General features: G+C 37.6%; 2 protein-coding genes across 8 annotated transcripts in view; one reads left to right on the plus strand and one right to left on the minus strand.

The window, feature by feature from the left end:
- The first annotated feature begins 730 nt into the window (after positions 1 to 730).
- GNPNAT1 (glucosamine-phosphate N-acetyltransferase 1) lies at positions 731 to 15446 on the plus strand. 4 transcript variants are annotated; one of them, XM_060004556.1, is made up of 7 exons: positions 734 to 940; positions 2315 to 2392; positions 8852 to 9019; positions 10033 to 10095; positions 11601 to 11728; positions 12652 to 12713; positions 14236 to 15446. In XM_060004556.1, exons 3-7 carry the CDS (start codon positions 8866 to 8868, stop codon positions 14381 to 14383), a joined length of 555 nt encoding a protein of 184 aa, XP_059860539.1. In that variant the 5' UTR covers positions 734 to 940; positions 2315 to 2392; positions 8852 to 8865; the 3' UTR covers positions 14384 to 15446. The 4 variants fall into 4 exon arrangements, with proteins under 4 accessions (XP_059860537.1, XP_059860539.1, XP_059860536.1 ...); XM_060004554.1 differs by lacking the exon at positions 2315 to 2392 and having other exon boundaries at positions 731 to 886; XM_060004553.1 differs by lacking the exon at positions 2315 to 2392 and having other exon boundaries at positions 735 to 940.
- STYX (serine/threonine/tyrosine interacting protein) overlaps positions 8575 to 15475 on the minus strand; it is a 40172-nt gene continuing 33271 nt past the window's right edge. Inside the window, exons 12-13 of one of the 4 annotated variants that reach the window (XR_009518342.1) lie at positions 9956 to 10118; positions 8575 to 8751 (exon numbers count right to left, since the gene is read on the minus strand). The gene's annotated coding sequence lies outside the window, so the exon portion shown is untranslated. Of the gene's footprint in view, positions 8752 to 8865; positions 9005 to 9955; positions 10119 to 11739; positions 13261 to 15475 lie in introns of those variants that run through there. The other 3 variants (XR_009518340.1, XR_009518341.1, XR_009518343.1) reach the window with 3 other exon arrangements.

The raw sequence follows: 15475 nt of genomic DNA on the forward strand, positions 1-15475 counted from the left end.
TCAGGCCAGGTAATTCTTTATTGTGGGGAGCTGTCCTTTGTATTGTAAAACATGTCGCAGCATGCCTGATCTCTACCCATATCTACCCCCTATCATCTGGAGAGATGCCAGTAACACCTCTCTCCCAGACTTGAGGTTGAAAATGACCACACATTGCCAACTGCCTCCTGGGAGGCAAAATCGCCGCAGCTGAGAATCATTGTCCTAACCCCCGTGTTCATCCAAAAAGGACCTGAGCGAGAAATAAAACGTAGTCTCAGAGTAGAATGCAGGGGTCCCACCTCACAGAGGCAGGATGTGTGACTCAGAAAACTGGGGATGAGGAGATTCGAGCCTCCAGCGAGTAGCTGAAGTCCTAATCAGTGAAAGAACTGACTACGAAGGGAAGGTGCAACGAGGGGCAAACGAAGAGGGAAGAGGCCGAGACTCTGGTCTCTGGGAACCAAAGATGCACACACTAGTCACCACTTACAGTGCTTAGCTGACTCCGAGGCAGAATTATGTCCAGTTAAACCGAGACGCTGAGGCCGCGGGGGAAGCCTTAGGGAGCGAGGAGCGGGTGCCGCGCGGTGCCAGGACTCGTTGCCGGCACGCCTGACTGGTGGAGTCCCCACGACGTCTCCGCCGCCGCCTCACGTGCTGACGCCGGCCGCAGGCCCCGCCCCCGCCCGGCCCCCAGGCTCTCGACCCCGCCTCCGCCCGCAGTTGCCTCCTCCGCCTGCAAGCGGCCCTACGTAAGCGGGCAGGGGCGGGCTGGAGGTGTCGGTTCTGCCACGTCTTGGCGGCGGCTCGCGGAGCGGCGGCCTTGCGGGAGACTGTAGAGCCGGAGGTGGAGGAGGTGGGGCTGCCGCTGAAGCCGGATGTGGATCTAGGGCTGTGTACCCGGGTGGGTGAGAATCCGACGGGCCTGGAGAGGAGCGCCGACTGCAGGTCTCTACGGGTGAGGGGGACCGGGGGTCGGGGAGAGAGAGCGGGGCCCGGCCGGATGCCCTGGGTGCCGGCTTGGGCCTGCCCTTCAGGTTTATCAAACAGGTGTGACTGCTACCCCCGGGCGAGGCGGGCTAGGCCCGGTTCGGGGCGGGGGGAGGTTCCGTTCGGGGAGCCGGACATTTATCTTCGCCAGCTGGGTGCGTATGAGGGCGTAGAGGGCAGTTTGGAGCAAGTTGAGCGGACACACGTGTGGAGCAGAGGTTAGGGATGATGGCCAGTGGTCCAGCCGTGCAGGAGGTGGCCCTAGCAGGCAGGAACAGAGACTGAGGTCGAAACTAATTTTTCGTTCGTCAGGCTTTAGCGTGGGGGATTGGACAGTTGTTCACAGTCTCTGCCGCCATCGGTTTTGAAATGGACACGAACGCCTCTGGCCCTGTTTTCCACCGTTCCTTTCCGCGTAGCACCCCACGGCGGTCAGGAGCCACTTGAGGACATGATTCTGCTCCGAAGATCACCTGCACTGACTAAATCGGGGTTTTCACCGCAGGAAAGACGGACATCCTTTGTCTCTTCCGGGGGCTTCTACCCCTAGAAACACTGAGTACTGTGATTTCTGTTATAGGAGCTGTTTATGTAAATCGAACTCTTAAAATTTCATAAAAAATTGAAGGGCGACTATAGTTTTGTTAGGATATACACTCGTGAATAAATCCTAGAATGGACCTCAAGAAATCATTTAGGTCAGTTTCATTAGGCAGGATTCACTGACATTTTTTAGAATAGGGGAGACACCTCCCTGTCTGGCACGATGATGTAAATATTGGCTTCTATTGAGTATGGTACTGTAGAGCTCAAGACGGGAGAACAACATCGGAGGATTTAGTCCCAATTCACTCATTGGCTGTGTTACCTTGGGGTCAAGTACTGAAAGCTCCACGTGCTCCAGCTTGCTCATGGGTAGACTGGGAATAATGCCTAAGTCACAGGGATCAAATAAACTATCAGGAAATTTAAAAATTCTCAACTGAAGTGTAATTGAATAATTTAATAAATATAGCTAGGCCTATTAAAATCATCACCGAATGAAGTGTTCTTTAGATTCACAATTCAGTCAAATTACTATTGAAATAGTTATAAAATGTATGTAGACGAACCCCAAAGTCTCAAACAGCACACGGGCCCCCTTCCTGCTTTAACCATGTACTGAAGTCATACAGTAATGCCCTGAAAGCTCTTGAGATATGTAAAGTCCATTTAGATTTGACATTAGATTGTTTTTTTAAATTTTTATATCAGCTTTTGAAATCTTCATTCCCAGTATCTTATTACTTGTTGCTCTCAGTTGCTTGATTCTAACAGCAGCTCCTCTCCTTGTATATTCTAGTGCACTATAGATGCTGAGAAACCTGTTGAAACTGTGTCCAAAGAATGGTCAACCGACTGAAAACCTGATGTGATCTTAGTAAAAATGAATTTGGTGTATGGTTTTTGTGATATCACTTGTAGCAGTTTGGTAATCTTTTTTTCTTCTAGATATTCTGAAATGTGATCTCCAGATAAGTCTTATACCATTCGTTATTCATTCACTAGGCATTTATTGGGCTAAGGTTAGGCATATATGGGCCTTTAAATGCTTGTTAACTTAGTAGTTAAACAGAAAAGGTACTTGAGAAATACTTAAGAAGGGTTAGGGTTTACTTTTTAAAATTAATCTAAAATCTTCAAAATAAGACCCCAATGAGGGAATTCCCTGGCGGTCCAGTGGTTAAGACTCGGCACTTTCACTGCTGTAGGCCCAGGTTAGATCCCTGGTTGGGGAACTAAGATCCCACAAGCAGCGTGGCCAAAAAAACCAAAAAAAGCAAAACCAAAAGAAACAAAACAAAATAAGACCCCAATGATAATGGTGAAATTCAGCTTCAAACAACTGTGCGTTTCTGTTTACTGAAATTTCCTATACTGTGGTAACTGCGGGCACTTTAAGATGCTGAAAATTATTTCTTTTGTAAACCAAATAAATTTACCTGTTTTGCTCTTTTATAAATGCTTTTGAAATTTAGTATCAAATCACATCTTACTTTAACTTGCCCAGCATATTAATTGGGCACCAGCAGAATTTACTGTATGGGGACAGAATAAGATAAAAGAAGGTAACCTTAAGTATGGCTCTGTTTTGTAAAATAGCTCATATAAACATTTTGATATTAATTTTTTTAAAGTTTTTTTGATGTGGACCATTTTTAAAGTCTTTATTGAATTTGTTACAATATTGCTTCTGTTCTATGTTCTGGTTTTTTGGCCACGAGGCATGTGGGATCTTAGCTCCCCAACCAGGGATCAAACCTGCACCCCCTGCGATGGGAGGCTAAGTCTTAACCGCTGGACTGCCAGGGAAGTCCCCTGATATTAATTTTTGATTGCCATAAGAATATGGATTCTTATTTCTATCCAGAATGCATTAAGTACTTTAACTAGCCTGAAATTCTTACTTTCCAAATATAAGTGCTGCTTTGACTAAATTTTAAACTCTTGCACAATAAAGTAGAGAATTCACCTTCACTAGTGTCTCTTCAGTACTACAGAGTATAGAGTCTGGAGTCATGCAGGAATGGTTGCATAATTTGTGGCAACATTAACAATTTCGACAGTGGCAGCAGAGAATTAAGTGTGGGGCCCTGTGTCCTTGAAGCTGGCCCTGCTACCTGGTTGCAAATCCTCACTGTTCCTTATTTGCTCTGTTATCTTGAGCTAGTTACTGTGCCTGCTTTCTAGTCTGATAGATCTTTCATTGTATTTTCATTTGTATATAAAGTACTCAATAAATATTAGCCAGTATCATTTATTTTTATCATTCATGGAATCAGACCATCGATTAAAGAAAAGCACAGGAAAATATTAGTATTTACTGTTTAAAATTCTTTAAAGGCTTCATAATCCTAATTCTTCTCCTGTGTACCTCTCCCCTCTCTCTCAGAAATTATTAACCCTATTTTGCGAGTTTTCTAGGCACATTTCATTGTAAACTCAGGCAACTTTATAGGAAGACGAAATCTAGTTAACTTTAAATTATCTTAATGTCCATCCACATTTCCTTTTGAGCTTTCTTTAAACTTCATGCTTACAACTGTATGTTAAATAGCATGAACATCAAAATGTTTAAATGGTATGTTGTCTTGAAGAACTTAAATTTGTAATACTTTCTGACTTCTGCACTTAATGTACACATTTTACTTTATTGGTAAATATTTAGCCTGTTTATCTGTATACCTGAAAAACAATTTTGTTATCCATCTTTTAGATTAGAGTACTCTCAAAAGCCTCAGGGGTCCAATTATCAGGGGCAAATACTAAAGTGCATGCACTAAAATTAATCTACAAAAAATCTGTTTCAAGTGGACCATAAGCTTGTTAAATTTTATGAATGATTGTTTTAATCATCACAATTTCCTTTCATTACTATTCTTAGATCCAGGCATAGTTTTTACAGCATAACATGATCTGAGTCCTTTTTGAGGGAAAGAAAACAAACCTCTCAGTATTCTACATAGTAACTATTATTTTTAAGTTCTTTCTTTCCTTTCTAAGAATGCTAACTTTCAGTTTAACATAAACATAATAGATCATCTTTTTGTAGCTCCTGTACCCAGCACAGTGCCTGACTCACGAATTAATTTAAAGGTGAACAAAGTTAACAAGAACGTATAAAAATAAATTTAAAATTAGTTGCTAACTGAAATATCAATGTATCTTGTTGAACACTTGCCCTGTGCCAGGCACTGTTAGGTACTTGTATACAGTAATTCATTTCTTCTAACAATTTCATCTCCATTTTACAAATGAGGAAACATTCTCAGTTTAACTTCCTTAGCCATCATCACACAGTTGATGTTTGAACACCAGGTCTGACTCCAGAGCTCATGCTCTTTCCATGTCTAGGTTTCAATTTCAGCTTTGCTAATTCTGTGACCTTGGGCAAGTTACTTAACTTGTCTACACCTGCATTTCCTCAGCTGTTGAAATGGAGATAATAATCATCCCTACCCTGTAGGATTGTTAAGTAAGTGAATTAGTAATGTGTAAAGTTCTTTGAACAATGCTGGCACATAAGTGCTGAACAAATGTTAACTTCTATTATTACATCACAGTACCTTCCCAAAGCCTCTGCTATACTGCAGCAGAGTCTATATATATATTACCTATATATAATAGTTACATAGGGTTATACAGTTCAGTCGACCTTTAAGGAAAACTTAAGAATAGTTGCCCTTAAGCATATTGTGACTTATGAAATAGGGAACATCTGGGAGTTGGGTTATTGGGGAAATTGATCTGTTATTAAATGGACTTTAATTTTTCTGGCATTGCTTTTTTGTTTTATGGTAGTATGTTATGGATATATATCTTTAAATTCTTTGTTTCAAAGAAGTACAGGCAGGTATCAAATAGAATACAGTTGACCCTTAACAACACGGGTTTGAACTGCAAGGATCCACTTACATACACATTTTTTTCAACAGTAAATATTACAGTACTACACATTCCAAGGTTGGTTAAATCCACGGATATGGAACTGCAGATACAGAGGGCTGACTATAAGTTATACATGATTTTTCGACTGCGCATTTTTGACTGTGTGGAGGATTGGCACCCTAAACCCATGTTGTTCAAGGGTCAACTATGGTTTCTTTAGCTGGGCATGGGCTTACAAATCAAAGTTCAGGGTTGCCTTACAATCTCCTAATAATTGTTAGAAAGACTTTCCTCCAGCAGCTCTGTTCCACAGAAGTGTGCCCCACCAGCCTTTTTTTTCTCTTTTTGGCTGCGTTGGGTCTTCATTGCTGCGTGCGGTCTTTCTCTAGTTGCGGCGAGCGTGGGCTACTCTTTGTTGTGGTGTGCAGGCTTCTCACTGCAGTGGCTTCTCTTGTTGCGGAGCACGGGCTCTAGGCGCACGGGCTTCAGTCGGTGTGGCTCGCGTGCTCTAGAGCGCAGACTCAGTAGTTGTGGCACATGGGCTTAGTTGCTTCGTGGCATGTGGAATCTTCCCGGACCAGGGCTTGAACCTGTGTCCCCTGCATTGGCAGGCAGATTCTTAACCACTGCGCCACCAGGGAAGCACCGCCCCCCCCCCCAGCCATTTTTATGCTTCATATGTTTTTCATTCTTTCTATCATTATATCTTATTTAAGTCTCAGTTTTTTTTTTTAATATTTATTTATTTATTTATTTTTGGCTGTGTTGGGTCTTCATTTCTGTGCGAGAGCTTTCTCTAGTTGTGGCAAGTGGGGGCCACTCTTCATCGCGGTGCACAGGCCTCTCACTATCGCGGCCTCTTGTTGCGGAGCACAGGCTCCAGACGCGCAGGCTCAGCAGTTGTGGCTCACGGTCCTGGTTGCTCCACGGCATGTGGGATCTTCCCGGACCGGGGCACGAACCCGTGTCCCCTGCATCGGCAGGCGGACTCTCAACCACTGCGCCACCAGGGAAGCCCAAGTCTCAGTTTTATTAGACCACACCTAATAAGAACCTGACCATTTCTGAATGTTCAAAAGAGAGGAAAATACCGTAATTGATCATTTTTCAATAGTATGAAAAACACTGGCTATTTTTTTTAACATCTTTATTGGAGTATAATTGCTTTACAGTGGTGTGTTAGTTTCTGCATTATAACAAAGTGAATCAGTTATACATATACATATATCCCCATCTCTTCCCTCTTGCATCTCCCTTCCTCCCACCCTCCCTATCCCACTGCTCTAGGTGGTCGCAAAACACCGAGCTGATCTCCCTGTGCTATGCGCCTGCTTCCCACTAGCTATTTTACATTTGGTAGTGTATATATGTCCATGCCACTCTCTCACTTTGTCCCAGTTTACCCTTCCCCCTCCCTGTATCCTCAAGTCCATTCTCTAGTAGGTCTGCATCTTTATTCCCGTCTTGTCCCTAGGTTCATGACCTTTTTTTTGTTTGTTTTTTAGATTCCATATATATGTGTTAGCATACAGTATTTTTCTCTTTCTGACTTACTTCACTCTGTATGACAGACTCTAGGTCCATCCACCTCACTACAAATAACTCAATTTCGTTTCTTTTTATGGCTGAGTAATATTCCATTGTATGCATGTGCCACATCTTCTTTATCCATTTATCTGTTGATGGGCACTTAGTTTGCTTTCATGTATTGGCTATTGTAAATAGAGCTGCAGTGAACATTGTGGTACACGACTCTTTCTGAATTATGGTTTTCTCAGGGTACATGCCCAGTAGTGGGATTGCTGGGTCGTATGGTAGTTCTATTTGTAGTTTTTTAAGGAACCTCCATACTGTTCTCCATAGTGGCTGTATCAATTCACATTCCCACCAGCAGTGCAAGAGGGTTCCCTTTTCTCCACACCCTCTCCAGCATTTATTGTTTCTAGATTTTTTGATGATGGCCATTCTGACCAGTGTGAGATATCTCATTGTAGTTTTGATTTGCATTTCTCTAATGATTAATGATGTTGAGCATTCTTTCATGTGTTTGTTGGCAATCTGTATATCTATTTAGGGCTTCTGCCCATTTTTGGATTGGGTTATTTTTTTGATATTGAGCTGCATGAGCTGCTTGTAAAGTTTGGAGATTAATCCTTTGTCAGTTGCTTCATTTGCAAGTATTTTCTCCCATTATGAGGGTTGTCTTTTCATCTTGTTTCTGGTTTCCTTTGCCGTGCAAAAGGTTTTAAGTTTCATTAGGTCCCATTTGTTTATTTTTGTTTTTATTTCCATTTCTCTAGGAGGTGGGTCAAAAAGGATCTTGCTGTGATTTATGTCAGAGTGTTCTGCCTGTGTTTTCCTCTAAGAGTTTGATAGCATCTGGCCTTACATTTAGGTCTTTAATCCATTTTGAGTTTATTTTTGTGTATGGTGTTAGGGAGTGTTCTAATTTCATTCTTTTACATGTAGCTCTCCAGTTTTCCCAGCACCACTTATTGAAGAGGCTATCTTTTCTCCATTGTATATTCTTGCCTCCTTTATCAAAGATAAGGTGACCATATGTGTGTGGGTTTATCTCTGGGCTTTCTATCCTGTTCCATTGATCTATATTTCTGTTTTTGTGACACTGGCTATTCTTAAGCTGCTTAGATGTAGCTGAGAAACTTACAGATTTTTAGAAAGACTGCTGTGAAAACAAAATCCAGTAGATAGTCTTGGTGTGAATCCGTCATAGCTGAGACCAAATATTCCAGTGAATGCAGAGAATTTTCTGTTCATGGTTAATAATTTTTAAAAAAAGTTACACGCCAAGTCTTCTTTAGTGTCAGGTAAAAAACTGATGAGTTACTCCTTAGCCCAATAATAAAATTAAATAATGTAAAAAAAAAAAAAAACGAGCTCCTGAAAAGTCAGCTATTCACAGTGCTACACTAGTAGCACTGACCCAGAGGAAAAAATGCTTTAAAGGTCCTATTAGAAAATGGAGTTTTCAAGTGTAAAACTTCTAAATTTAGTTACTTGTTTACTGTCTGATAGAATCTGTGAGTTTTCTATAGAGCTCTAGCTGTGGCATTTGATGTTAGAGTCAGGATAGGCTAAAATAAAATATCTTGCATACCTATTAAAGAATTTTTCTAATTGCATTAATTTTTATTAAGAAATTGACATTCTTGGGCTTCCCTGGTGGCGCAGTGGTTGAGAGTCCGCCTGCTGATGCAGGGGACACGGGTTCGTGCCCTGGTCGGGGAGGATCCCACGTGCCGCAGAGCGGCTGGGCCCGTGAGCCATGGCCGCTGGGTGCGCGTCCGGAGCCTGTGCTCCGCAACGGGAGAGGCCACAGGGGTGAGAGGCCTGCGTACCGCAAAAAAAAAAAAAGAAAGAAATTGACATTCTTGACAATCAACAATCTTCTATTAAACAAAATGGCTTAACATTTAAAATTTTATTTTAGACCTTACTGCAAAGATGAAACCTGATGAAACGCCTATGTTTGACCCAAGTCTACTCAAAGAAGTGGACTGGAGTCAGAATACAGCTACATTTTCTCCAGCCATTTCCCCAACACATCCTGGAGAAGGTTTGGTTTTGAGGCCTCTTTGTACTGCTGATTTAAATAGAGGTATGGACTCAGTTTACAAATTCTGGTTAGACTTATAGTTAGCATTCTGTGTTCTCCACAAACACGATGATGATGCCTATAATTTTTAAAAATACTATTGGACTTTTATATTATTCTTTGTGCTTAAATTTTAAAGTGACTGAGAACTCAATTCCAATGTGTACAGACCAGATGTTACTGTATTACAGTACTGTATTACAGTATTTCAAATGACTTAAGTACAACAGTGTTCCTTCCTAATTAAGCAGCCAAAAAGGGGAAATTATCTTGTATAATGACACGTAAGGAAGAATCTTCTCTAAGAAGCTGGATGGGGAATGAGGATAAAGATAATTTGCCTTGGATAAGTTGCAAAAGGTTTTGTCTACATGTATTCCTTTTTTTAACATCTAAATTCTCCAAAATGATTTCCTTAAATTTCAGTAATCAAAAATCAACTTTTTACAGTTTTCTTCTTGGTAGGAAATCTTAAGAAACTATTATATTTTGGTCATATTAATTATTGGGTGTATAGAAGTTAAGATTCTCAACATTCTATGCTATTCACATTAATTTAAAGTAACATTAATGAAATTAATCAGGAATCTTTAAAAACTGTAGTCTCAACAATGTTATTTATATTTTATTTTATAAATAGTATCATATTTGGTCATAATGAGAATCTTGCATTTTTAAGTAAAACCAAAGCACATATTTGGGAAAATTCGGCATCCCTTGTGTTGAATGTAATGCAAATTACATTGAAAACTGTACATGCTGGTTCTGTAAATATTGAGTATTAAGGTCAGCACTATTCCAAAAATGTTATGCAGGCAAAAACATTGGTAAAACCTACTACTATTTGTTTTACGTAGTGATAATAGAAAGAATAATGGGTTTCAGTTTAATATTTTAAAATAGTTCATTACATAAAGTTTTGAAAAAATAATTGCTCACCAGCTTGACACATTACTTCTTTTGATATATATTTCATTTGCTGTTCTCATGACTTGAAATCTGTTTTTCAAAACTAGGTTTTTTTAAGGTACTAGGTCAGCTGACAGAGACTGGAGTTGTCAACCCGGAACAATTTATGAGTAAGTCCTACAGTCTCTTTTTCCTGAAGGAAAAGAAATAAAGGGAAACAAGATTTTATTTTTGTTTAGAGCTCTATTCAGTGTCTACTTGTGGTTTTGTTCAAATAGCTCGAAATTATTCAAATAACAAATTAGCTGTTTTCTTATTTAAATGTTTAATGTAGCTGAACTGTTTTAGAATCCAATTGTAGCAACTACCATGTTTTACAAAATACCTGGCTACTTTTAGATCATTACTGTAGCACAGAGCCTGTGTGGCAACCTTAGAGAGTGTTTTTTATTGTAGTGTTTACCTTTCATGTGGTTAGGTCATTTCACAGAAATTTCATCACCCAATCAAAAATGTAAGAAAATATGTTCTAAATTTATTTTTTGGTTCATTTATATTGAATTTTAAGGTTGGCAGGTATCTTTTAGTTCATCCCTCCCCCTTTTTAATACATATGAGAGGATGGAAATTAAAAGAGAGGTCAAATGACTTCCCAAGATCACAGGAAGTTATTGGTAAGAAAAGAACTACAACCTTCCTGACTCCATCCAATGCTCTTAACAGTGTCTTCCTATTTTCTTCATTTCCTTCAATAGGTAATTTTATTTTGTACTCTATATGACCTTCCTGAGATGAAGATTATTATTTCCTGATTCTCATTGTTTCTTTTCCTTCATTGAATTTATTTCTTCCCACTCCAGACCCATTACTAGAACAAGACTGTGGAAATAAACAGTATGTTGAGACTGTTAGGCTCAGTTTTTATTCTTGAATTCTTCTTTGCAGGCATATCAGATTAGATGAAAAATCACGTTATTTCATCAATATAAGTACTAAAAGTCAATTTGAGGGGAAGATATTTATTCCACTTTTGCTCCTGTTTGCTATGTGGCTTTGGGAAAAGCTGGGAAATGAAGACTTACTTTTTTATCTACTTCACAAGGTGCTTTCAAAGCAAACAAAAATGATGACTCTATTTCTAAAACAGGTCATGTAATCATGGAACACTTGAGAGCACAAAGGGAAAATTGAAAACTACTTTGTCAAGTTATTTTAAAATCAAAAGACTAAAAATTAAAGAATGGAGACACATAAACATTCTCTTATTAAAATTTGCAAAGAGTTTTGTTCTGTGTGAATATCTGTTAAGTGAAAACATTAATCAATTTAAAGTTAGTAATGAAGATATAAAAGTTTTCATACACTAATCACAGAAATGGCAACATGTACAATTTATTTGTATTTTAAGTGCTGTTCATCTAAAATAGCTATCTTAGTCTTACCTTATTTTGCTAGAAGAGTTTTTAAATGTATGGACTATGTCCCAGTTGATATTGATTGCTGATATTTCAACTACTTGGTCATTTTTAATAATTGATATTTTCTTTAAAATTACTGTGGTAAAATAGCTATAAATATTCAATAATATTTATTGAAGTAAGCTAGTTCTAGTATTTTTCTGGCACCTAATAAAGTTTAATGTCTGCCACATAACACTATTTTCCAATTTCCACAGAATCTTTTGAGCACATGAAGAAATCTGGGGATTATTATGTTACAGTTGTGGAAGATGTAACTTTAGGACAGATAGTTGCTACAGCAACTCTGATAATAGAACATAAATTCATCCATTCCTGTGCTAAGGTATGTGTTCATATTAATGCTTATGAGTAAAATGGATATGTGTTTTCTAGCAAAATCGACTTTGAGTTACCATTAGACAAGTCTGTTTTCCCACTGCTTTTTATTGTAAAATGAGAGAGCTAAATATTGGCTAGAATAAAAGTTTTGCTTCTTAGAAATCACTTAGTAACAGTCAATTTCCCATTGTCTTCTAAGAGTTATGAGGAAGAAAATGTGTTAATAATATGAATTGTTTGCTAAAAATTGTTCTGTAAGGTGTAGAATTGGTAAAGACAAAGAGAAATCGAGTCAGCATCGTGGAATTTGGCAGTAATGTTTGGAATCTCTAATGCTAATTTTTATTCAAAAACAATACTTTGAATATACTACACTAACACAAATTCCCATCAGTTTCCCAGTGGTAAAGGGTTCAGAATAATATATTCTGTTCTAATTGTGGCACTTCTAATGCCTGTAGATTTCCTTCACTCCTCATGACTCACATGAAATAGTAAAGAAAACAAAACCTAGGTAATCCAATGAGAATATGATAGAAAACACTTGGAATTATTCTGTGAAGTATGAATTTTGGTGTGGTTTCTGTACTAGAAATTAATAAACTGTATTTGGATGTCTGAAATAAATTGCAATTAAGCAAGGAGTAGGATGATGGATGTAGTACATTCATGACAAGATTACATTTTGGTGATGTGGATTTTGAGACTTGCTTTAAAATAACGAGGTGGGAAGGTTTAAGATACAGACAAAGCAAAATTAGGCCACAAATTGATTGACTGATTTATCTCCTCTATAATAGTAAGTTAAAAAACTGCATTTTGCAAAGTTCAGGTTTACAAAACATTTATCAATTCTTACCGTCACTTGTTGATTTAACTAAAACAAAACTACATGCTTAGTCCTTTAAACATTGTAAATATTTTCAGAGAGGAAGAGTAGAAGATGTTGTTGTTAGTGATGAATGCAGAGGAAAGCAGCTTGGCAAATTGTAAGTAGGCAGAAACAAGGTAACCCTGGATAAATTAGATACTCTTTGTGTTTCAGTTTACAGTTTCTTGCAAGATACTTTTTTAAAAGTGTTTTACTGTTTGAAGTTTTTTAAGCATCATTAATTATGAACTCATTCTCACTCCATAGCTTAGACTGAATTTAATGAAGAAATAAGGTATTTTTATATAATTTTTACCATAAAGTTTGGAAATTGGAAGTGTACTGTTAAAACAGCAACACCTTAGTTATTAACTTTTAATAGTAGTACCTTTTTTTTTTTTTTTTTTGCGGTACGCGGGCCTCTCACTGTTGTGGCCTCTCCCGTTGCGGAAGCACAGGCTCCGGACACGCAGGCTCAGTGGCCATGGCTCACGGGCCCAGCCGCTCCGTGGCATGTGGGATCTTCCCGGACTGGGGCACGAACCCATGTCCCCTGCATTGGCAGGCGGACTCTCAACCACTGCGCCACCAGGGAAGCCCCAGTAGTACTCTTATAGTAGTAGGAAACAGAAACTTTTGGTGAGCCAAGTAATTTGTCCGTTTCTCTGTCATATTTAAAAACAAAGGAAATGTTCTCAGTTACAAAGTTTTAGAAGCATGTACTGAAACAGCCTTCACAGTGTAATCCTCTATACATTTATCTAAATCTTTTAAAGTAAGTTTCATAGGTTTATTGCTTATTTATAAAACAGAACTTGCTTTTTAATATTATCCCTTCTGAGTTTTAAGGAATTCACTCAGTAAATATTAAGCACCTGCTATATGCCAGATACTATTCAAGGTCTTTGGTATACATCAGTGAATGAAAGAGACCAATTTCTAGTATTTCTAGTCCATGTAACTTAGTCATGCCTTTTATAATTGTGTAACTTCAATCAAGAGGTTCTGTCTTCAGAATAAGATTTTTCAATCTATACAACATGAGAAAACCCTTCAGGTAAATTTTTGTAGATCTTTCCTAGTTTTTATAAAGATGTATACATTTTTGCTTTGTTTACACTTGTTATACTTGTTTACACTTGTTACAACCAATCCAGAGTTAACCTAATACATTCTTTCACAAATATTTAAGTAACTTTAAAAATGATAAAGAACAAAGCAATTATTTACCCATTTTATGTTGGCTATTCCTAAATAGTTTGAATAGATCTAGAGAAAAAGATTAATTTTGGCCATATTTTTAAAAAAGTTTCTAGTCTTTGGTGTTAATGTTAAAACCTATTTTTAAAGAGGGTTTAGGGTGAGTTCAGGGTTTAGGATAATATTTGTTCTATTTATTAATGGGCTGGAGATTACTAAAGTATATTTGAAACAAAATCAAATGCTTTGGGTGATTTAAATGTTTAACCACTTACAATTTGAATGTTTAAATGAATATAGTGGGAAGGGCCATGATCTAATAAACCTATTTGTAATAAAAACTTGAAGTTTTATGTGATATTCACTCACATTGTTACTAAAATCCATTTTTATTAACAAATGCTCTGTGCCTTGCCTACCTTTTTTTTCTTTAATTTCAGGTTATTATCAACCCTTACTTTGCTAAGCAAGAAATTGAACTGTTATAAGATTACCCTTGAATGTCTACCACAAAACGCTGGTTTCTATAAAAAGTTTGGATATACAGTATCTGAAGAAAACTACATGTGTCAGAGGTTTCTAAAGTAAAACCTTTTAAGAAAGACATCTGTCAAAGGAGCTGATGCAACAAGGCTACACTCTCTTCCTAGAGTTAAAGTATTTTGTTGCCGCAACCCAGTGACCTCCATAAATACTGGATTGAAAAAAACACTGTAATACAAGTATAATGACATTTAGAAGATTACTTTGGGCTGGTGAGACATGCTGAGTTTAGATTACAGATGAAATTGTTAAGGGGATGATTTTTAACCAAAGGAGTATATTTTTAACTTGAATCTTTTCTTGCATTGTATTTTTCTAAAGTTCGGCTTTATTTCTTAGTAGTCAGTATAGGTAGTAAGAAGTTATATGTCTGCTATCTGTACTGCTCATTAAAAAAAAAAAAGCATACAGTGAATAAGGCTGTTTCTTATCACATTCATAAAATTAATATTTTTTTCAAAGAAATATATCTAAATACCACTTAGGGGTGTATCATTTCACATATATTACGTGAAATTAGATGTTAGACATATTATAACTAAATGTAGTTCAGTCCAACATTTGCTGATCCTAATACTATACTGGCAAACCTGGTGAGCCTTCAAAATAAGGAGAAATGAAAATTAACTTCTTATAAAATGTGACAATTTAAATGTACATCTAAAAGTTGATATAATTCTAATGTAGCTGAAGTACCACCTGTCTTACATGTGAAATGTAATAATCATTCATTTGTTTAAAATATCTAAGAGAAATATAAGGTACTTTTTAACAGTGAATTAGTAAATCCTGGCATATTATGTATTTCTAAGCTGATTTCTCATTTTTCCAGGGGTGTCCGAGCCTCTATTCTGAGTAACATTTTTATGAAAATGGATTACAAAATTGAGTGGAGTACTTTAAAATGTACCATACTGCATTTATTACATTCTTAAAATGTTGATGGAAGCTTTTCTATTTAATGTGATTATAATGGTACTATTCTGGTCACTATCCTATTTTGATTTTATTTATTTTATTTTTTTTAAGTTGAAATAAGAATTAGATACTTCACTACTCGTTCGAATCTTTTACATTTCATGTTACATTAAACCTGTTCATATGAATAGTCTTTTGTTAGAATCTAAATGTTTTCTG

This window comes from Delphinus delphis, chromosome 2, assembly GCF_949987515.2.
Source record: "Delphinus delphis chromosome 2, mDelDel1.2, whole genome shotgun sequence".
Classification (NCBI taxonomy): Eukaryota; Metazoa; Chordata; class Mammalia; order Artiodactyla; family Delphinidae; genus Delphinus; species Delphinus delphis.

Bases quoted from the DNA above. Each gene is read 5' to 3' on its own strand.
- GNPNAT1 (XM_060004554.1), top strand. From the start codon at position 8,866: ATGAAACCTGATGAAACGCCTATGTTTGACCCAAGTCTACTCAAAGAA. The intron at 9,020-10,032 runs GTATGGACTCAG...TTTCAAAACTAG, and splicing joins TACTGCTGATTTAAATAGAG to GTTTTTTTAAGGTACTAGGT. The intron at 12,714-14,235 runs GTAAGTAGGCAG...CTTTAATTTCAG, and splicing joins GGAAAGCAGCTTGGCAAATT to GTTATTATCAACCCTTACTT.